Source organism: Bombina bombina, chromosome 9 (assembly GCF_027579735.1).
Source record: "Bombina bombina isolate aBomBom1 chromosome 9, aBomBom1.pri, whole genome shotgun sequence".
In the NCBI taxonomy this organism is placed as follows: domain Eukaryota; kingdom Metazoa; phylum Chordata; class Amphibia; order Anura; family Bombinatoridae; genus Bombina; species Bombina bombina.
In genome coordinates, this window is record NC_069507.1 from 50,289,959 (window position 1) to 50,314,427 (window position 24,469).

The 24,469-nt window shown below is 37.8% G+C and overlaps 1 protein-coding gene across 1 annotated transcript in view; it reads right to left on the minus strand.

The window, feature by feature from the left end:
• LOC128640389 (mannose-binding protein C-like) overlaps positions 1–24,469 on the minus strand; it is a 46,682-nt gene that overhangs the window by 817 nt on the left and 21,396 nt on the right. The window contains exons 4-5 of the mRNA XM_053692881.1: positions 13,457–13,571; positions 4,180–4,337 (exon numbers count right to left, since the gene is read on the minus strand). Of these exons, the coding sequence (XP_053548856.1) occupies positions 4,180–4,337; positions 13,457–13,571 (273 nt within the window). The remainder of the gene's footprint in view (positions 1–4,179; positions 4,338–13,456; positions 13,572–24,469) is intronic.

Genomic DNA, 24,469 nt, shown 5'->3' on the forward strand with positions numbered 1-24,469 from the left:
TACCTTTTGCTCGGGTTCTGTCATTCAGACTGATTTAGAATATGCTACCTCTGGGGAATTCATACAAGGGCTGTTTAACCGCTGTGGACGGTGCCTGTAAACGAAATCTGATGTGTATTCCCTAATACGCTGGTTTTTCTATCTTTGTGGATACCTGATATATGCACTTACTTCATGGTGGTGAGAGTCCATGATCCATTACTCCTGGGATTTACTCTTCTCTACCACTAGGAGGAGGCAAAGATTCCCAAACCCCAAGAGCTCTATAAAACCCCTCACACATACCTCAGTCTAACGTATAGCCAAGCAAGTGAGGTAAGAAAAAAGGATTAAGAGCCAAAGAAGGAGCAGGGGTAAAGATGTGCTCGAAAAAATGAACCCCAAAAAACAAAAACAAAGGGTGGGGCTTGTGGACTCTCACCACCTTGAAAGAAATTAATTTATCAGTTAAGCATAAATTATGTTTTCCTTCATACAGGTGGTGAGAGTACATGATCCATTACTCCGAGGAACAAATACCCAAGCTGTGAAAGTCCATGAGTAGTAACATAAAGGGAGGGATAAACCAGCATAACTATCAATTTGAGATAGCTGCCTTAAGGACTCTTCTACCAAAAGCTGCTTCAGAGGAAGCAAAAACATCCAAATGGTAAAATGTAGTAAAAGTATGCAAAGAAACTGCATGCTTTGCAAATCTGATCAACTGAATCTTTATTCTTAAAAGCCCAAGAAGTGACCGAGTAGAATGAGCTGTAATCTGCTGTGGCAGTGAATCAGAAGTTTCAACCAAGAGGCTAAGGAAATAGCAGAGTCCTTTCCTAGACCAAGAGAAAAGAACAAACAAACTAGAGGTTTGTCTAAAATCTTTATTAGCAGCCACATAATATTTAAATTTCCTAACAACATCTAGAGAATGCAAAGATTTTTCGGAAGAAATCATAGGATTAGGACATAAAGAGGGAACAACAATCTCTCTACCAATTTTGTCTGAGGAAACAACCTTAGGCAAAAACTTTAGTGACGTCCGTAAGACAGACATCTCCTTATGGAAAATCAGATAAGGAGACTCACAGGAAAGAGCAGACAACTCAGAAACTCTTCTAACAGAAGAAATAGCAAAAAGAAACAATACTCTCCACAAAAGTAGTTTAATGTCCAATTTATGCATAGGCTCAAAAGGAAGAGCCTGCAAAACCCTTAACACTAGGTTAAGATTCCAAGGAGGAGAAATAGGCTTGATGGCAGGTTTAATTCACACTAAAGCCTGCAAAAACAATTAATATCAGGAAGATTAGCAATCTTTCTGTGAAACAAAACTGAAAGAGCAGAAATCTGACCTTTCAATGAACTGGCAGATGAACCCTTATCTAAACCATCCTGCAAAAGCTAAAGAATCCTAGGAATTCTAAAAGAATGCCCGGAAAATCCATGATCTATACACCAGGAAATGAAAGTTTTCCAAATCTTGTAATAAATCTTCCTAGAGACAGGCTTATGAGCCTGAATCAAAGTTTTAATCACAGATTCTAAGAAACCTCTGTGTCTCAAAACTAGGCTTTTAATTTCCAGGCCACCAAGTTGAGAGACTCTAGATCTGGATGGAAGAACAGGCCTTGAGACAGAAGGTCTGGCTGCAGAGGTAGAGGCCAAGGGAGGCAACTGGACTTTTGAACCAGATCCGCATACTAAATCCTGTGAGGCCATGGTGGGGCAATCAGGATTACAAATTACTTCTCTAGCTTTATCTTGGAAATCTCTGGGAAGAAGGCCTAGAGGAGGAAAAAGATAAGCAGGACGAAATGACCAAAGGAAATACTAGAGCATCCAATACCTCTGCCTGAGGATTCCTGGATCTTTCAAAGTACCTGGGAAGTTTGTTGTTCAAACGAGAAGCCATCAGATCTATTTCTGGAAGGCCCCAAAGATCCACAATCCGATTGAACACATCCTGATGAAGAGACCACTCCCCTGGATGAAGAGACTTTAGACTGAGAAATTCTGCTTCTCGATTGTTCACCCCTGAAATGTGAATTGCTGAAATTAGGCAAATATTGACTTCTGCCCAAGAGAGAATTTTAGACAATTCTATCATAGCCATCGAACTGTGAGTTCCCCCCTGATGATTTATGTAAGCCACTGCTGTGACATTGTCGGCCTGGAAACAAAGAAAAGACTCCCTTTTCAACAGGGGCCAAGCTTGAAGAGCCTTTAAAATTGCACAAAGTTCTAGAATATTGATGAGTAGCCTTGCCTCCTGAGGAACCCAAACTCCCTGTGCAGCCAGAGACCCCCAAACAGCTCCCCAACCTGAAATACTTGAATCTCTGGGGATCACAGGCCAGGTAGGATGTTCTAAAGAAGCACCTGAATAATGAGCTGATAATTCCACCACCAAGTCAGAGCCTGCCTTGTTCTGGAATCTAAGCATATATTTTGAGATAGATGTGTATAGTCCCTGCACCACTGAGGCAATATACAAAGCTATCATGAGACCCAGCATTTCCATACAAAGGTATACTGAAGGAAAAGAAAGAGACTAAAGGTTCAGACAATCTGATACAAATTGAATTAGTCTCTGCTCTGTTAGAGAAAGACTCATGGACACTGAGTCTATTTGGAAACCTAGGAAAGTTACTTTTGTCAGAGGAATCAAATAATTATTTGTTAAATTGATCCTTCAACCTTGATTTTTATAAGAAACAACAATAGTCTATTTGTGTGAGATTCTGCTAATGGAAAAGATGGACCTAGTACCAAAATATCATCCAGGCAAGAAAGTACTGCATTAAAGAAAGCATCTTTTAAATCTTTTGTGGATATAAACTGACCTTGCTGAACAACAAAGGCAGAATAGTACTGATAGTTTCCATTTTGAAAGTTGGAAGCCTTACAAACTTGTTCAAAGTCTTTAGATCCAGAACTGGTCTAAAAGTACCCTCTTTCTTCGGAACAATGAAGAGATTTGGATAAAATCCCTTCCCCTGTTTCTCCAAAGGAACTGGAACAATCACTCCCATAGCTTCTAGATCTGAGACAGATTGAAAAAAAAGCTTGAGCTTTTACAGGGTTCCTTGGCACATTGGAGAGAAAAAACCTTCCTCTGGGAGGTCTTGTTTTGAATCCAATTCGATATCCCTGAGAAGCAATATTTCAAACTCAGGGATCTGGAAGAGTCTGAAACCAGGCTTCCTGAAAGAAGCCCACTCTACCCCCTACCAGCACTCCTGGGGGGGATTTGTTCCAGTTAGCATTAGGCCACCAGATTGAACCAGATGAAACTTGTCTTTGAGCAAAGGAGTCAGTTTTCTGTTTCTTAATTTGACGAAATTAATGAAAACGATTAGGAGCTTTAGATTTACATTTCCTGTCTTGAGGAAGAAAATCTCCCTTACCCCCAGTAATTGTAGAAATAATTGAATCTAAGTCAGACCCAAAAAACCTCTTTCCTTGAAAAGAAAGAGATAACAATCAAGATTTAGATACCATATCAGCATTCCAGGATTTAAGCCATAAGGCTCTTCTGGCAAGGATCACTAAAGACATGCTTTTGACATTAATCTTCATAATATCAAAATTAGCATCACAAATAAAACTATTTGCACTCTGAAGTAAACCCCAAATAATTACACTAAAAGGGTCATCAGAAAACTGCTTTGAAAGACTGGACAACCAGAAAGTAGAAGCAGCAGCCAGCCACATCAGCAATAGAAATAGCTGGCCTAAACATATAACTAGAATACAAATAGGCCCTTCTATGAAGGGATTCTAGCTTTCTATCTAAAGGTTTCTTCAAAGAAGTACTGTCTTCCCAAGGAATAGTGGAACATCTAGCTTGAGTAGAAATGGCCACATCCACTTTAGGGACCGTCTCCCATAACTCTATATTAGCAGTAGGTAAAGGATATAACTTTTTAAACCTTGCAGAAGAATTAAAGACACCCCTGACACAGACTATTCTCTAGCAATCATTTCAGAGACAGCATCAGGCACAGGAACAACCTTGGGGAGATTGACGACAACAGTCTTAAAAACTGAATTTAAACAATTACAAGGTTTAACATCAGAAGATTTAGGATCCTTAACCCCTAAAGTAATAAAGTAGTTAAACTTTAGACAAAATAGAGGAAATATCAGGTTCCACTTCAGATGTTAAATCCTCATTCTCAGAGGAAATCTTACCATCTGAAGATTCAACAGTATCCCTAGCATCAGGGCACAAAGTACTTGTAGAAGGTAACATCTGAACTGACCTTATATGCTTAGTTGGAGGCTGGAGAGTAGCCAAAGCCTCAGAGACAGCATCTTTAATACGTTTTTTATAGCTGGTGGCACCACATCTGTATTAAACTGTAGTGAACAAAGAGTAGGTGTATTAGTAATCAAAGAAACAGCATTAAATTGACTAGTATGCATCAACAAATCTAAACATGAGCAATTTAAATGAGCTGAAGAAGGGACTTCAGTTTTTTACAGTAAGCACACCTAATAATGGTATTCAGGAGGTGTTCAGGAGACTCAGTTTCTTGGGTAATTTTAGGGGCATAAATTTGCTTCTTCAGTATAGCATTAAGCAAAAGTAATGCAATGTAATAAAACACTGTTAAAAAAAATAAACTTGAAAAAGCTCTTGAGGCAAGGAAACCTATACCCCCAACAAAGCAGTTTAACAGATCCAATGTGTGCAAAACCGAGCAGAGGAGACTGAGAAAATGCATGCCAAACAACTTACTGACAAATAGGCAAAAGAGCACGTTAAAAAGCAGACACGGCATAACCGAGAAAGCGTGCGCTTACTGACGTGCGTACCTTAACATGCATCCGAGCACTAACCCGATGTGCATACCTGAATGAACAGACAAGCGCTAACCCGAACCTGGAACTCTAACGCCTAGATTTAGAGTTCTGCGTTAGCCGTCAAAACCAGCATTAAGGGGTCCTAACGCTGGTTTTGGCCGCCTGCTGGTATTTAGAGTCCGTCAGGAATGGGTCTAACGCTCACTTTCCAGCCGCGACTTTTCCATACCGCAGATCCCCTTACGCCAATTGCATATCCTATCTTTTCAATGGGATCTTTCTAACGCTGGTATTTAGAGTCTTGGCTGAAGTGAGCGTTAGAACTCTAACGACAAGACTCCAGCCGCAGAAAAAAGTCAGGAGTTAAGAGCTTTATGGGCTAACGCCGGTTCATAACGCTCTTAACTACTGTGCTCTAAAGTACATTAACACCCATAAACTACCTATGCACCCCTAAACCGAGGTCCCCCAACATCGCCGCCACTATAATTAATTTTTTTAACCCCTAATCTGCCGACCGCACACCGCCGCAACCTACATTATCCCTATGTACCCCTAATCTGCTGCCCCTAACATCGCCGACACCTAAATAATATTTATTAACCCCTAATCTGCCCCCCCCAACGTCGCCGCTACCTACCTACACTTATTAACCCCTAATCTGCCGACTGGACCTCGCCGCTACTCTAATAAATGTATTAACCCCTAATGCTAAGTCTAACCCTAACCCTAACACCCCCCTAAGTTAAATATAATTTAAATCTAACGAAATAAAATAAATCTTATTAAATAAATTAATCCTATTTAAAACTAAATACTTACCTATAAAATAAACCCTAATATAGCTACAATATAACGAATAATTATATTGTAGCTATTTTAGGATTTATATTTATTTTACAGGCAACCTTGTATTTTTTTAACTCGGTACAATAGCTATTAAATAGTTATTTACTATTTAATAGCTACCTAGTTAAAAGAATTACAAAATTACCTGTAAAATAAATCCTAACCTAAGTTACAATTAAACCTAACACTACACTATCAATAAATTAACTAAACTACCTACAATTATCTACAATTAAATCAACTAAAATAAATTACAAAAACAAACAAACACTAAATTACAAAAAATAAAAAAAAGATTACAAGAATTTTAAACTAATTACACCTACTCTAAGCCCCCTAAAAAAATAACAAAGCCCCCCAAAATAAAAAAATGCCCTACCCTATTCTAAAATAAAAAGTTTACAGCTCTTTTACCTTACCAGCCCTTCAAAGGGCCTTTTGCGGGGCATGCCCCAAAGTCATCAGCTCTTTTGCATTTAAAAAAAACATACAATACCCCCCCAAAATTACAACCCACCAAACCTAACACTAAGCCCCTGAAGATCTCCCTACCTTAGCCAATCGGAATTCGAGGGACGCCATCTTGGATGACGTCACTTAAAGGAACCTTCATTCGTCGGGAGTCGCCGGAAGAAGAGGATGGATCCGCGTAGGCTGCTTCAAGATGGTTCCGCTCCGCGCCGGATGGATGAAGATAGAAGACGCCGCCTGGATGAACATGTCTACCGGTCCAGATGTCCTCTTCTTGCCGGATAGGATGAAGACTTCGGACCCTCTTCTGGACCTCTTCTTACCGGATAGGATGAAGACTTCGGACTCTCTTCTGGATGGATCGGTGATACCCGGCGTGGTGAAGATAAGGTAGGGAGATCTTCAGGGGCTTAGTGTTAGGTTTTTTAGGGGGGGGGGTGGGTTAGATTAGGGGTATGTGGGTGGTAATTTTGGGGGGGTATTGTATGTTTTTTTTAAATGCAAAAGAGCTGATGACTTTGGGGCATGCCCCGCAAAAGGCCCTTTTAAGGGCTGGTAAGGTAAAAGAGCTGTAAACTTTTTATTTTAGAATAGGGTAGGGCAATTTTTTATTTTGGGGGGCTTTGTTATTTTTTTAGGGGGCTTAGAGTAGGTGTAATTAGTTTAAAATTCTTGTAATCTTTTTTTTTTTTGTAATTTAGTGTTTGTTTTTTTTGTAATTTAGTTTAGTTGATTTAATTGTAGATAATTGTAGGTCGTTTAGTTAATTTATTAATAGTGTAGTGTTAGGTTTAATTGTAACTTAGGTTAGGATTTATTTTTCAGGTAATTTTGTAATTTTTTTAACTAGGTAGCTATTAAATAGTAAATAACTATTTAATAGCTATTGTACCTAGTTAAAATAAATACAAAGTTGCCTGTAAAATAAATATAAATCCTAAAATAGCTACAATATAATTATTCATTATATTGTAGCTATATTAGGGTTTATTTTACAGGTAAGTATTTAGCTTTAAATAGGATTAATTTATTTAATAAGATGTATTTTATTTCGTTAGATTTAAATTATATTTAACTTAGGGGGGTGTTAGGGTTAGACTTAGCTTTAGGGGTTAATACATTTATTAGAGTAGCGGCGAGGTCCGGTCGGCAGATTAGGGGTTAATAAGTGTAGGTAGGTAGCGGCGACGTTGGGGGCGGCAGATTAGGGGTTAATAAATATAATATAGGGGTCGGCGATGTTAGGGGCAGCAGATTAGGGGTTCATAGGGATAATGTAGGTTGCGGCGGTGTACGGAGTGGCAGATTAGGGGTTAATAATAATATGCAGGGGTCAGCGATAGCGGGGGCGGCAGATTAGGGGTTAATAAGTGTAAGGTTAGGGGTGTTTAGACTCGGGGTACATGTTAGGGTGTTAGGTGCAGACTTAGGAATTGTTTCCCCATAGGAAACAATGGGGCTGCGTTAGAGCTGAACGCTGCTTTTTTGCAGGTGTTAGGTTTTTTTTCAGCTCAAACTGCCCCATTGTTTTCTATGGGGGAATCTTGCACAAGTACGTTTTTGAAGCTGGCCGCGTCCGTAAGCAGCGCTGGTATTAAGAGTTGAAGTGGCGGTAAATTATGCTCTACGCTCCCTTTTTGGAGCCTAGCGCAGCCCTTCAGACAACTCTAAATACCAGTGTTGTTTAAAAGGTGCGGGGGGAAAAAAACACGCGTAGCTAATGCACCCCTTTGGCCGCAAAACTCTAAATCTAGCGGTGTATAAACTAAGGGACATGCACCTGACGAGTGTACACCCGACGTGTGCAAGCCTGACATGCAAAAATTTTTTATATATATATATATATAAAGGGAGGCAGAAGACACGTCCCTGCAATTGATTAAAGAGGGCCTATTAAAGATTTCCCATGAGGTGAAAACATCAAATCATTAATCATACCCCAGATACATCCCTCTTACAAGCACTGTACTCTGAGTGGAACTGGGTCTCAACATGCACTGAAGACCCCTTTCTCTGAAGAATCATCATTCTAGAATCACTGCACATCTTTATTCTTCAACCACCTCCAGTGGAGGCAAAGTAACGACTGAGGTATGTCTGAGGTATGAGGGGTTTTATAGAGCTATTGGGGCTTGGTAATCTTTGCCTCCTGATAGTGGTAGAGAAGAGTAATTCCCAGGAGTAATGGATCATGGACGCTCATCATCTGTATGAAGGAAAAAAAATAGTAATAGATTTTTACGAAATAATATATATATATATATATATATATATATATATATATACTGCATATATATATATATATATATATATATATATATATATATATATATATATATATATATATATATATATACACTGCATATATATATATATATATATATATATATATATATTCCATGCAAAAAGTTGTGACAGCACCACAATAGTTTCAGGTGAGAATTTCATTATTCAGAAGATACAAAACCTCAAACAGGTGCAACGTTTCAGACCCACATGGTCCTTATATGCTGGTCACAGCATATAACACAAGCAACGTTTCGGAAAATTCAATCCTTAGTCATGCCTCATGAATAAGGATTGAATTTTCCGAAATGTTGGTTGTTTTATATGCTGTGACCCTTTGGTGAAATAAAGGTCATTTTAACCTAAGAGGTGCTGCTGGACATTGGTGTTTTCGGTATTAAAGGTTAAAACATGTCAGAGGCATACTGTGATTTGATTGGTTCAGGAAGGCTTTTTAAATGTGTGTATTCACCTGTTTTGCTATGCATGATTAAGGACCATGTGGGTCCAAAACGTTGCACCTGTTTGAGGTTTTGTAGCCTCTGAATAAATAAATTCTCCCCTGAAACTATCGTGGTGCTGTCACAACCTTTTGCATGGACTGTATTACTTGTAGGAAAACAGATACTCCATTGTGACTTGCATACAATTTAAAAATAAGAGCCGATCTGTATTAAGAGAGAGGGTGGAGTTGCTAGGAGAATTAGTAAATATTATGAGAGGAGTGTGAGAGAGGAGTTTGATGACAGAGTTCAGGTCTAGTGGTAAGTGGGGTGAAGGCAGCTTGAAGAGGGCTATGGGGGGAGTAAATGATAAGTAGTGTGAGTGTATAAAAAAAAACAAAGGAAATGAGCAGATGAGCTAGGAAGGGTAAGTAATGATTAGATATACCACAGGGAATAAAAAGTCAAAAATGGTCTCCAATACTTTCTATCAACCAAATATTTAATATATAAAACCAATGTAATTCTGATCTCCAGAATCATAAAAACACAAAATAAAATAAAAAACAAGATGTCTTGAGAAAGGCCCGGTACGAGGGCCGAAACGCGTAGACGAAACTTTGTATCAGAGTTGGAGAGGCTCATTATATCCAGGACCAGGATTTGAATGGTAAGACTATTTTCAATAGTCCATACCCGTTAGCGCTGTTTGTTTAGTGCGCTTTTTTCCATTTCTTTCAGGTATTTGTTTCAACATAGGAATAGGACTTGGGACTCTACTACACATTGAGGATTTCTCTCACCGGATTTTTACCAGACTTTTAAGGGTTACTAAAAGACTCTCAAAGGACACTATTATTGTCTTATCATGATTAAGTTATTTAAAGTTGTGGAAACACACCTTTAGGAGTTTGTGGACTAGTTTTGGCCAAACTATACACACTCTCTGTTTTTATGTCGTTTATATATTTTTATAGCTTGTCATAAGTATATAGCTTGTGGTATAGCTGGTGTTATTTGTTTACTGTTTTTTAAGATAATAACACATTATCGGACCATTGAGTCCATCACCTAGATTGGATCAGGAGAATTGAGGTATTAGCTGGTACCAGTTTAGTTTAAATTCCATTAGTTGAAATTCCATTGGTAGGATCTTACATTTAATTTTGTTATTATATATATTATTTTTTCTGCATTTTCCCATCACTTTATCTTATTTTTTGATTTATTGATTTTTAAGACCACTTTTACTACTTATTTTTATTGTTTATCACTACTTACTTATTTTTATTGTGTGTTATATTCTACAAATCCACAATATGGTTTATTTGACACTTTAAGGAAACCAACACTTTGTATCTTATTTTTTATTTTTGATTTTCCACGGTGTTCATCATATGATTTAAATGTTGCAATATTTGTATGCACTGTTGACCTATTAGTGGGTCTCGTATCACTTATTAGTGATCCTATCATCTCGATAAGAACATTTGAGCTAATATATTATACATTGTATACTAGATTTATCTGTACGTGTATTTAACAATATCATGTACCTACTAGAAGGTTTTTAAGAGGACTCATGAAAACTGGAACATTAGATATTGGTCATCCAGTTTAACCAACCGGATTAGTTATCTGTTGTATTTCAAATCATTTATTGTATTGTATTTTAAGCTTTGCTATATGTATTTTGTGTTTTTATGATTCTGGAGATCAGAATTACATTGGTTTTATATATTAAATATTTGGTTGATAGAAAGTATTGGAGACCATTTTTGACTTTTTATTCCCTGTGGTATATCTAAGCCAGTGGCGCTCCTATATATCCTAATTCATTGTTCCGTTTCTAGACCTATTAGGGGGTCTTCTTTATAGTGAGCAGATATCAGTCCTGGGCGCTGGTTACTTCGTCTTTTTTAAGTAATGATTAGAGACAAGGAGGTTTGGACTATATTGGGTTTTGGGATAAGGTCTTGTAATGGGGGAGGAGGAGGTACTGGGAAGTACCCCACCATGATGGGAATGGCGATGGAGTAGGGGATAGGGTGTAGCTATAAGAAAGTTAAGGGGAAAGGAGCAATAGATCTACCAGTAAGTTAGGGCCATATTAAGTAAAGGAACTTCATGGGACCTTAGAAAGAACACATAAACCATAGAAATACTATTGGACCTGAGAAACAAATAACATTTTGGTTAACCCTAATAAAACAGTTAGGGTGTATTCTTAAGTCCCCTGAAAAATAGCTTAGGTGAATCTGATGTATGTTTAGACTGAGGCTACCAAAATAACATTCTAGGAACTGAAAATAGGAAATATGTAGAGAACATTAATGTAACAAAGACACCTTTCTAAACATATTGACAAAAGTGCTTAAGTTCATAGAAATCTAACAAGGGAAGCTAGACATATATAACTGGAACCTCTCTTTTAACTTAAATCCTCCATCGGGAAAAGGGACTACTTTTGGGCCTGCTAAGATTTGTAATGTTGATTATAGGAAGGGATTTGTGTAGCAACTGAGCATTTTGTTAGTATGGAATAACTTAATACGCTATAACTGTCTACATATGAGTATTTCGAATAGAGTTCAGATTTAATAAAAGCCTCAAGATAGGAAAAACCACTGAGTTAATGGTTATCTATATATAAACATAGAAATCAATTATCTTATTAAGTAGAAAGATACTCACATTTGTTCTTTATGTTATTGCTATGACAGTCTCCTAAAAAGAAGCAGTGCACTATTATAAAGCAATAGGTACTATCTGCACTGATTTTAACACCTTTAAAGTTAGCAAAATATGGCTCAATAGAAGATTTCTATTCTGCAGAGTAGAATAATATATATATATATATATATATATATATATATATATATATATATATATATATATATATATATATATATATATAATGATAAGTGCTGTAAAATTATCAATCTTATGAAGGAGTAAGTTTTAACATTTGTGAATAGAACATGTAGTGATTCCTATGGTGGGCTATTTTTCAAGAGCGATGGTGGCACTCAAAATAGTAAGCTACCTGAAGCGAACAAGCCTATAATTTCAATATCCATGTTCTCCCACGTTGGTACTAAATCATTTAGCATATTTCTCTGTTCGCTCTTAGTTAATACAAGAATAGGGTGATCTAAGTATAGGTGATTCCTATGGGAAAGAGAAAAGAGGGACAGCAATGACTAGAGGGTAAAATTGACCAGAAAAATAATCTTAGAGAGATTTTGCTAAAATATGTATTGCGTCCCATGCGGTAACATATGTTAGTGGGAGAAGGCTAAGGTGTCTCTACATCTGTGTATACTGAACTATCAGTATGAGACTAAGAGGATAAATAAAATATACTAGCATATGTATGAAAGCCCAAAGTGTAAGTTAGGGTCTACATTACAGTGAAGTACTTATTTATAGCAATATACACCAAGCTCATAACTGTTTTGATATGTGACCTGGATGCAATCTGACCAGGTATTAGTAAGGTAAAGGTATCCATTTCAGATAATTTCCACCCGTAGGTAACAATTGGGTTTGGACCTTAGAAATATATCCTGCATGGGAATATGAGGCAACTGCAAAAGGCACATTTATATGGTACGCACTATAACTCCATAAAATAAACTTATAAGGCTACTATAAAAATTGCTAGCAATCTACCATATCTACTAAAGCATGGTCATTGCTTTGGTGTCATCTCCCAGCATAGTAGAGGGTTATATTTCACAGTAAACTTGTGGAGAAAAAACAGAGAACAAAAAAAAAATAGCGAAACAATGTGTAAAGGAGCCCAAAGTTGCAGTTCTAAGGTGAACTATCAGGTAGGCACCATATCAATGTCTAAATGGAATATGTTAATATTTGCTGCATTTTAGCCTATTATATCTCTATGCTGAGTCAAAGAGGGGAGAGTAAGATGCTCTGAAGTTTGGGTTTGCCTTGTACACTTGTAATAGCCCTCCTGGTTCTGCCAGCTAAACCAGGCACTGGCAAACTGCATACCATCAAGAGATCTGATTGGAGATCATTCTCCTTCGGATCCACAGGAAATGTATAAAGCACTGCTATCGTATTTGAAGATCCATGTGGAACTCGTCTCATTGGGGTTCTGAGGTTCTGAGGAATCGTTAGAAACCAGCGGGGTCTGTTCCGTGGGGAATAGAACCATGGGAGGCCAATCATAATACTCAACCATCTCTAAGTCAGTCTCCTCCTCTGCACCGGATTCTACAGCCTCCCGCCAGGGGCCGGCCATATCCACTATGGCTGGGGCTGAGGTAAGGGGCACAGGCATCTCGCATTCGTTTAGTAGCATACCCTTTAGTTCTACTTCCCACTCAGATAGAATTATTTATTGTTGAGTGTCCCATTTCTGATCACTGCGTCAGTAGTTAATTCTTATCCAGGTTCCTTTGGATCGGCATCCATACGTATACTCCTCACTAGGTACTTAAGGCTATCCATGCTCTTACACATCTTTCGGTCCAGGTCCATTAGTAGGTTATGTATAGTTAAATTGGTTTCCTCCATGTTCGAAGTTGTGAATGGTATTAAAGTGGATATTAAGTATGACAGCAGATCAAAAGCTGCCAACTTACCCAGTCACTCGGGAGAGGGGAATCTTAGAAGGTACAACTCCAGATTGTCCACTAGAGCAGTCATGAAGAGCGTTATTATCCACAGACTTTCTTTCCTTAGTCTGAAGGGCTATATCTTGAAGGGGGTAAATATAGTTTCTTGAGCAGATCAGGGTAATATCATTGAAAACACTTCATCTAGTTCTTCAACCATTCAACTGATGAGCCAGGCTAAATAAATGCGTCACTAGAATGTTTCATAGAGTTCATACTGCGTAGGATTTCCATAGGCCATCTGCTTCTCCTTTGTATTACCATGTCAGCAAGAGTAGCGACGCGGGTTATAGAGAGTTTCCCTGACTCCTTCAGTGTGATGAGGGTCTAGTTAGAAGGTTTAGATGATCCTTTTTTGGGGATAAAATCTCATTTATATAGTTTAAATTCAGGATCCCCGTGTAAGTGCGTCTTATGGCTATGAAGGTTGACTCACGCCCACCGTTGACCAGTATTTTTTAATTTCATTTCTCATGTACTTATAACAGACCATATTTGCCTACCTAACCACATGAATATTATAAAATCTGTCTTTTTAGGGCTAATAGAGAACTGTGATAGAGAAACAGTGATTTAGGACTTAATTGTTTATTTTAACATTTAATAATTAAAAGGATAGAAAGATGTAATTCAAATATTTTTGTAGTGCTCTAATATGTAACAAAATAAGATGGATCCAAGGAGGCAGTGCCTCTATAAGAAACACAAATACATTCACCAAAAAACAAGGACATAACTTTTGTCATATGATCTAAAACATATAGGGCTAGACGACAAGTGGAGCGCAAAAATATTAGCACTACTGAACACTAACACAGTTCAAGTTAAATCAATAGCGAAATAGTTTTAAATTAATATTTAAAATGTATATGTATATAGCTATATATCTATATGTCTATTAGGGTTGCCACCTCATCCATGTGTGGACACTTATCAGTTACGCATGCTGCAGTGTTGTCCATGGTCACTATTCCTGTGCTGTCAAGGAGGCAATGCATGTTCTCTTCTGCACACCCTAAAACATGTGTAACTCATAACTGTTCAGGAAAACATGGCTGTGGTGGCACCCCTAATGTCTATAGCTATATATAAGTCCTTCAAAGGCACTATCTTACTTACAGTTAGAGTCAATAGACCAGGGTGCCAGAAACCACAGCATAGAAATAACATCAAAACACAAACAGCACTCACTAGATTTAAGGTGTAGAAGCAAAAAAACTCCACTACGCTTAAAATCCAGTGACGGACATCTGTGCTTTGATGTTGTTTATATGTATAACATTGTTTTGAGGTAGTATGGTATCTGACAAGGTGTTTGACAAAGATATATATATATATATATATATATATATATATATATATATATATATATATATATATTTATTTATATATATATAGTAATTAGTCGGTAGCCCAGCACTCCGACCTCCAAGGTATATTTACTACCAGGGTGCTATCCTCTATGGTGCAGATAGAAAACTTATCATATTGGGAGGGCACTCACAAGATTTTTTGCAAACCAAGATAATCTTTATTTCCAAATGATTACAAAAATAGTTTGATTGTCGACGTTTTGGCCCCAATTTGGGCCTTTCTCAAGACAAAAATGTTCTGAAAAATACAAAATATACAATTGGAATTAATATACAAAGAACAACATAGATAAAATAATCAGGAACATAAAAATACAACAGTGACAGCCCTCCACCCACGAACTAGCCTATCAGAAAATTAAAAAAGAAAAACCTTAAAGGTGAGCATGCTGAGACTTACTACAACATTTCATAGGCATATACAACTCAATGTTTGAAACACAGAGAAGGCACTAAATGCAAGAAACAGACTAGCCTAGAACCTATAATTACCTAACTAGAGAGTGCATTACAGGAAAAGGGAACAAGCACCAACCCCCACCAAGGATAGTCCAATTAGAAAACACCCCACAGAGCCACCCAGACCTCATACAAATAATAATTAAAAAAAAACAATCACCAAGACACCAAGGACTCCAACAGGCAGATGGAAATGCAATACTGGTGTTATTAGGGCAATAAAGCACATAACTACAGCACTAAATGAGCAAATAAAAATATCAACATAAATTCAATGGCCCAAACAAAAGACTCTAACCGACAAAATAAAAGAACAGTAGTCATATGGCAGTATCACCTATAAGAAACACAAATAGAACAAAAAATTTGTTCCTAAAAATGGTTACACAGACTACTTCTAAAGTATATCAATGAATCAGTGGCACAAAATGTTATACTCTTAACGAAACCCTGTCAGCCACACACCATATATCACTACAATCACTAGTCAGTGCAATCTACCCCTAAAGTTACACAAGCATGCGTATACCCTAAAGTAAACTTATACACAAAGGCAGATGACTAAATAAGTGAGCTATGCAACTCAGCACAAAACAAACATCAGAAATGAACAAAAAGAGAAAGATAAAAACAAAAAGAAAAAGATCAGTACAACTTACATTATTCATCAAAGAACAACATAGCTCTAGACGGCACTCTTGCCGTGCTCCCAAATGACAGGCCTTGATAGCCATACGCAAAACGCTAACCCCCGGACATAGATATACTCCAGGGATCCCGGAAGGACTGCAACTAGTGGGCTCAGCTAGCCAATCACGATCAAAATATTACCAAAACCTCAAACATGCTAACAACAACACAACACCTTGTATACCATAGCAGCCACCCGCGCATCACAACATTTTCAACAGAGCAGGCACCGGGGAAGACAGAGGGAGTGTGTTGTATAACTACTCCACACCTGTCACTTTCTATACCGGGTAAAGGGCTGTCAATCTGACAGCGAACAAGACCCAAGCACGTCATCAATTAAACAACCGCCCCATACTAACACTGGATCAGTGAGACAACAAAATAATAATAGCTAAAAACAAAAAGAAAAAGAAGAGACCACTAAAACCATAACCCCTGACAATAAAAAACAACCGCATATACACATAGTCAAATACCAAGGTAAACAGCATAACTAAACGTGGCCAGATGTCATATACTAGCCCACAAAACAGAGATCATAGGGATTAGCATAATGGCCCAGCCAAAGCCACAAGTGCCTAAGAGAGAAACAAGAAATAACCCATATTAGACCAGAGAAGACGGGAGCAAGGCGGTACAAGGGGAAAAGGGGAAGCAAAGGCAAGGACATATGGAGTTACTTAAGGCCAAAGCCAATCATACACCAAGAGAACCAAAGCAGACGAACAGGTCCAAAGTTGACTCTGTAACATAGGGAGCAGCCTCTCAGACAACCCCTAGGGAGGCTGGTACGAACACCAAGAACTCTGCAATGCGCCCCCAGTAAAACCAAGAGCAAAAGGCTAAACTAAACAGGGTACATAATTATAGGACAGGACCATCAGGAAAAAGAGGCATAGTCATTGAACAAGAGTAGAGGAAGTAGACAAAGGGGAAATTATAACGTCTACAATCAAACAACTTTTGCTGCTTGAATTTTTGCACCAGGAGTGGCATAAAGTCACCTAACCGCAAAGTGAAAGACCGGTGGAGAGCATGCCAAGACGCATGAAAGCTGTAATTGAAAATCAGGGTTATGCCACCAAATACTGATTTCTGAACTATTGCTAATTTAAAAAATTAGTATTGTGTTCCTTAAAAATCATTAAGAACTTGTTTTCTTTACGTCATTCAAAGTCTGAAAACATTGAGGGCTAGATTACAAGTGGTGTGCTATCTTTAGCACGCGCGATTGAGCATATATGTGCCCTTTTGCGCATGCATTTAAGACCATTAATACAAGTTGAAAGTTAATATGACAGTAAAATAAACCTATTAACCCCTAAACTGTCAGCCCCCCACATTGCAACAACCTAAATTAAACTATATTAACCCCTAAACCTAACCCTAAAACTAACCCTAACTCTAAACCTAACACCCCCTAACTTTAACATATTTAAAATAGAGCTAAATTAAAGTTACAATTATTAACTAAACAATACCTATTTAAAACTAAAAACTAAGATATCTACAATATAACTAATAGTTAAGTTTGTATTTATTTTAACTAGGTTTAATAGTTAGTAAATAGTTATTAACTGTTTACTAACTACCTAGTTAAAATAAATACAAACTTACCTGTAAAATAAAACCTAAGCAGACTTACGCTAAAACCTAACATTACAATAAAATAAAAACACTAAAATTACAAAAAAGAAAAAAAACCTACCATTGCAAAAAATAACAAATGAAATTATCCAAAAGAAGAAAATATATTCCTATTCTAATACCCTTTAAAAAAAACACCCCAAAATAAAAAACCCTAATCTATAATAAACTACCAAGGGCCCTTAAAAGGGCCTTTTGTAGGGCATTGCCTTAAAGTTAACAGCTCTTTTGCTGTAAAAGAATATCAAACACCCCCTAACAGTATACAAACCCCCACCCCCCAAACCCACAAAATAAAAATAAAGTAAAACCTAATCTACCCATTGCCCTGAAAAGGGCATTTGTATGGGCATTGCTCTTTTTTTTTCCTGCCATTAAAAGGGCATTCAGCTCTTTTATGAAATGCCCAACCCCTAATCTAAAAATAAAAACCCACCCCAAAACGAAAAATAAATATTACACAAAATAACAAATGAATTATCAAAAATAATAAAAATTATTCCTATTCTAATACCAATTTTTAAAAAAACACCCCAAAATCTAGAATAAACTACCTTTGTCCTAAGTTAAACAGCTCTTTTACCTAAAAAAAATGCAAAGTCCCACTAATATTACAAACCCCCACCCCACCCCAAACCCACAAAATAAAAAAATAAAACTATCTAAAAAACCTAATCTACCAATTGCCCTGAAAAGGGCATTTGTATGGGCATTGCCCTTAAAAAGGCATTTAGCTCTTTTGCATTGCCCTGAAAAGGGTATTTAGCTCTTTTATGAAAAGCCCAAACCCTAAACTAAAAAAAAACACACCCAAAAAACCTTAAAAAAACCCTAACACTAACCCCTCTTTAGGTACTCACAGTTGTTGAAGTCCCGCTTGAATGATCTTTATCAGGGCGGCGCCATATTTATTCATCTCAGGACTGGCATCTTCTTCATCCCTGCGGAGCGGTCGATGCGTGGAGGCGGAGGTCCAGGCGAAGGTCCAAGTCGGAGGTTCAGCCAATAGAATGAGAGCTGCTTAAATCCTATTGGCTGATTTGAACAGCCAATAGGATTTTAGCAGCCCTAATTCCTATTGGCTGATTCAAATGTTTCAGCCAATAGGAATGCAATGGTACCCCCAGTATAAAATGGGTACATTGCATTTGAATCCTCAGTGTGCGGCGAACAATCGCATGAAGAGGACCTCCACGTCAGATTGATGGACCTCCGCCTGGACCTCCGCTTTGGACCTTTGCCTGGACTTCCGCCTCAGTGCATTGACCGCTCTGCCTCTGCAGGGATGAAGAAGATGCTGGACCCGCGATGTATGAAGATGGTGCCGCCTGGATGAAGATGCCGGCTGGATGAAGATGGAGCCGCTGGGATGAAGATGGGGCCACCGGGATGAAGATCCTTCAAGCGGGACTTCAGCAACTGTAAGTGGATTTTCGGGGGTTAGTGTTTGGATTTTTAAAAAAATTTGTTTTTGTTTTTTTTTTAGTTTAGGGTTTGGGCTTTTCGTAAAAGACCTAAATGCCCTTTTAAGGTCAATGCCCATACAAATGACCTTTTCAGGGCAATTGGTAGCTTGGGTTTTTGTTAGAGTTAGGTTTTTTTATTTTGGGAGGTTGGTTAGGTATTTGTTTTACAGTTAAAAGAGCTGTTTAACTTAGGGCAATGCCCTACAAAAGGCCCTTTTAAGGGCTATTGGTAGTTTACTGTAGGCTAGGTTTTTTTTTTTTTTGGGTGGGCTTTTTTATTTTTATAGGGCTATTAGATTAGGTGTAATTCTTTTTTATTTTTATAGGGATATTAGATTAGGTGTAATTGTTTTATTTTTGACAATTTCGTTTGTTATTTTTCATAATTTAGTGTTTGTTATTTTTTGTAATTTAGTATTTTTTATTTTTTGTAATTAGATAGTTTGTAATTTTTATACTAGTGTAAGGATTTGTTTAATGTGTAATATAGTTTATTTAATTGGTAGTTATTTTAATTTTAGTTTAATAGTTAAATTAGTTTAATTGTTAGTTTAAACTTATTTTTTTTAATTTGACAGGAAAGTTTTAATTTAATTTAAGATAGGGAAATTGTAATTTTAATTTTATATATATATATATATATATATATATATAATATAATAATATAAATATAATATAATTTATATATATAAGTTAGGGGCGTTGGGTTTAGGGGTCACTAGTTTAAATTAGTTTATTGCAATGTGGGGGCTTTCGGTTTAGGGGCTAATAGTTTAATTTAGTATATTTTGTTGTGGGCGGCATGCGGTTTAGGGGTTAATAAGTTTATTATAGTGGCGGCGGTGTAGGGCTTAATAACTTTAGTATAGTGGGGGTGATGTGGGCAGATGGCTGATTAGGGGTTAATAATATTTAAATAGTGTTTGCAATGCGGGAGGGCCGCGGTTTAGGGGTTAATAACTTTATTATAGTGGTGATGATGTCGGGGAGCGGCGGAATAGGGGGTTAATAAATTTTATTAGTGTCGGCGATGTTGGGAGTGCTAGATTAGGGGTTAATAACTTTAATATAGTGTTTGTGATGCGGGAGGGTCTTGGTTTAGGGGTTAATAGGTAGTTTATGGGTGTTAGTGTACTTTGTAACATTTTAGTTATGAGTATTATGTAACAGTTTTGTTGCGTAAAACTCATAACTACTGCTTTCAGATGGCGTTACAGATCTTGGCGTTATAGGGTGTAACGCAAGCTTTTTAGCCAGAACGCAAAACTTATTATGGCTGCGCTATGGAAGTAGCACAACAAGAGAGTATCTCCCAATAAAAAGATTGCACGGTTTGAGCTCTGTACCCACTACAAAGCACGTATATAGAGACAGGTCAGACACGGATTAGTCACTCTGTGCAGGTATAGCTTGTGATATGTAATAAACAAAGCTTACCCCTACCGATTCACAGAAACAAAGCAGGTACCTGCAGGCAGGATGTGGAATGGTCATGGCTCACTCGGATTCCAATGCTTAGGGTTCCCCAAAGCTCCGAATGCCCTTCCTTGGCACTGTGTGTTTCCGCGTCTCTCTCCTGCAGGTTCACATACAATGTGCGGGTGGGTGTGTCCGGCGTGTCCCTCTGTGCAGAGGTTCCCCACTCTTTCTCCGATTTGGACACTCCTCTATGACACCGGAGGGTGTTTGGGTCTCAGGACAGTCCTGATAGGTTCCAAAGCCGCTCAGCTCAAGTTGTCCTAGGAACTCCTCGTAGAAAATGTGTACTCCCACCGGCTGTGCTGCACTATGGTAGGTCAATAATAACAAAGTACAAAGAAGAAAGGAGCACCAGCCAGGAGTATAAAAGCATAAAAACTTTATTGCGAAAACTGTTAAAAGCCCGGTAAAGGCTTGGATGCACAGGCTGGGTTACTAGTAAGTACAAAAGGAGGTCAGCTATGGAAGTCCCATGAAAAAACTTAATTTTTTACGTGTGCGGGACTGACGTTGCGTTACAGGCTAAAAGTTTATACTTGTAATGGCTGCGGTGCTGTTTTAACGCTATAATTACCATTTTTTCAGCGTTAAAAGATGAACGCACAAATCTGATAAATATTTTGTAATACAAATATTGCACACATATGTTATATATGCTCAAAGTTATGACATATAAGGTGTAAAAACAGCTGCAAAGTTCTTTTACATAGGCATCCATTGAAATACATATATATATATTTTAATAAATACTGTATGTATTTATGTTTAAATATGTGTGTATATGTATTTAAATACATATAAAAATCCATATATATATATATTGTATTATTCCTGTAAAAAGTGCCCGGTCAGGTTGTGGGGGGCTTGCGGTTTAGGGGTTAATAAGTTTATTATAGTGGCGGCGGTATACGGCTTAATAACTTTAGTACTTTAGTATAGTGGGGGCGATTTGGGCAGACGGCAGATTAGGGTTAATAATATTTAAATAGTGTTTGCGATGCGGGAGGGCGGCGGTTTAGGGGTTAGGGGTGTTTTTTTCACTTTTCTTGCTCCTTTGACTTCTATGGGGGAATATGTCAATGCAGTCACATTATTGTTTCTTTGACGTTTTGCACGCCTGGGTTAGCGGAAGTGTGAAAACTTTTTACTTTCAACTTGTAAAGCGCGTGCAAAAAGACAACACACAAGCAGGAGCATTAAATAAAGCGACACTCATAATCTAGCCCTCCATTTTTTTGCTATTTTGTCCGGTTGTCATTTTTTCTGCAAACTGCTCTAAATGACAATCAGCTAGATTTAGAGTTCTGCTTCCAAAGGGGTGCGTTAGCTACGCATGCTTTTTTTCCCCCGCACCTTTTAAATACCGCTGGTATTTAGAGTTCACAGAAGGGCTGCGTTAGGCTCCAAAAAAGGGAGCGTAGAGCATATTTACCGCTACTGCAACTCTAAATACCAGCGTTGCTTACGGACGCGGCCAGCTTCAAAAATGTGCTCGTGCACGATTCCCCCATAGAAAACAATGGAGCTGTTTGAGCTGAAAAAAAACCTAACACTTGCAAAAAAGCAGCGTTAAGCTCCTAACGCAGCCCCATTGTTTCCTATGGGGAAACACTTCCTAAGTCTGCACCTAACACCCTAACATGTACCCCGAGTCTAAACACCCCTAACCTTACGCTTATTAACCCCTAATCTGCCACCCCCTGCATATAATTATTAACCCCTAATCTGCCGCTCCGTACACCGCCGCAACCTACGTTATCCCTATGTACCCCTAATCTGCTGCCCCTAACACAGCTGACCCCTATGTTATATTTATTAACCCCTAATCTGCTGCCCCCGGTATCGCTGACCCCTGCATATTATTATTAACCCCTAATCTGCCGCTCCGTACACCGCCGCAACCTACGTTATCCCTATGTACCCCTAATCTGCTGCCCCTAACACCGCCGAACCCTATATTATATTTATTAACCCCTAATCTGCCGCCCCAACGTCGCCTCCACCTACCTACAATAATTAACCCCTAATCTGCCGACCGCATCTCACCGCTACTCTAATAAATGTATTAACCCCTAAAGCTAAGTCTAACCCTAACACCCCCCTAAGTTAAATATAATTTAAATCTAACAAAAAAAATGAACTCTTATTAAATAAATTATTCCTATTTAAAGCTAAACACTTACCTGTAAAATAAACCCTAATATAGCTACAATATAAATTATAATTATATTGTAGCTATTTTAGGATTAATATTTATTTTACAGCCAACTTTGTAATTATTTTAACCAGGTACAATAGCTATTAAATAGTTAATAACTATTTAATAGTTACCTAGTTAAAATAATTACAAAATTACCTGTAAAATAAATCCTAACCTAAGTTACAATTAAACTTAACACTACACTATCAATAAATAAATTAAATAAAATACCTACAATTATCCACAATTAAACCTAACACTACACTATCAATAAATTAATTAAATACAATACCTACAAATAAATACAATGAACTAAAGTACAAAAAATAAAAAAGAACTAAGTTACAAAAAATAAAAAAATATTTACAAACATTAGAAAAATATTACAACAATGTTAAACTAATTACACCTACTCTAAGCCCCCTAATAAAATAAGAAAGACCCCCAAAATAAAAAAATACCCTACCCTATTCTAAAATTAAAATAGAAAAGCTCCTTTACCTTACCAGCCCTGAAAAGGGCCCTTTGCGGGGCATGCCCCAAAGAATTCAGCTCTTTTGCCTGTAAAAAAAAACATACAATACCCCCCCCAACATTACAACCCACCATCCACATACCCCTAATCTAACCCAAACCCCCCTTAAATAAACCTAACACTAAGCCCCTGAAGATCTTCCTACCTTATCTTCACCACGCCGGGTTCACTGATCGATCCAGAAGAGCCTCCAATGTCTTGATCCAAGCCCAAGTGGGGGCTGAAGATGTCCATGATCCGGCTGAAGTCTTCATCCAAGCGAGAGCTGAAGAGGTCCATGATCCGGCTGAAGTCTTCTATCAAGCGGCATCTTCAATCTTCTTTCTTCCGGATCCATGTTCATCCCACCGACGCGGAACATCCATCTTCACTGACGACTTCCCGACGAATGACGGTTCTTTTAAGGGACGTCATCCAAGATGGCGTCCCTCGAATTCCGATTGGCTGATAGGATTCTATCAGCCAATTGGAATTAAGGTAGGAAAATTCTGATTGGCTGATGGAATCAGCCAATCAGAATCAAGTTCAATCCGATTGGCTGATCAGATCAGCCAATCAGATTGAGCTTGCATTCTATTGGCTGTTCCGATCAGCCAATAGAATACGAGCTCAATCTGATTGGCTGATCGGTCACTAGTGTTCTAACTTATGCTAGTCGGGTCGACTTAACATGGTCTATGTGGTTAGCGATGCTGGTGGATTGGGGCCCTCAATTTGGTGCAGTGATATCAGGTTAATTTATCTCAAAACTTTCAAACTTGACATACAACAATGAGTTCCAACATGGTAATATAATAACAGTAAGAGAAACATTATTAACAGTTTTTCATATTAAATGTAAACCATCTAATATAACTATTAGGTCCTCAGGCATTCTGAGCTAAGTTATCCTTCCTCGATATTCCAGAGTATAGTAACATGGTTGTTCAACTATCCCTGGGTAGGGACTGAGGATCTCTAGGCAATTTGAAGAGTCAGCCATCATGGTAATCTGGCCTCCTTAGTACTTTCTAGGGTGGGGTAGTAAACTGATGGAGCCTGTCAAATTAGCAAAGATAGATTGTCTTAGTCACCAAGGCTATTTGAATTCTCTTATATCTCAGTAAGTTCATTTAATACTATCACTTG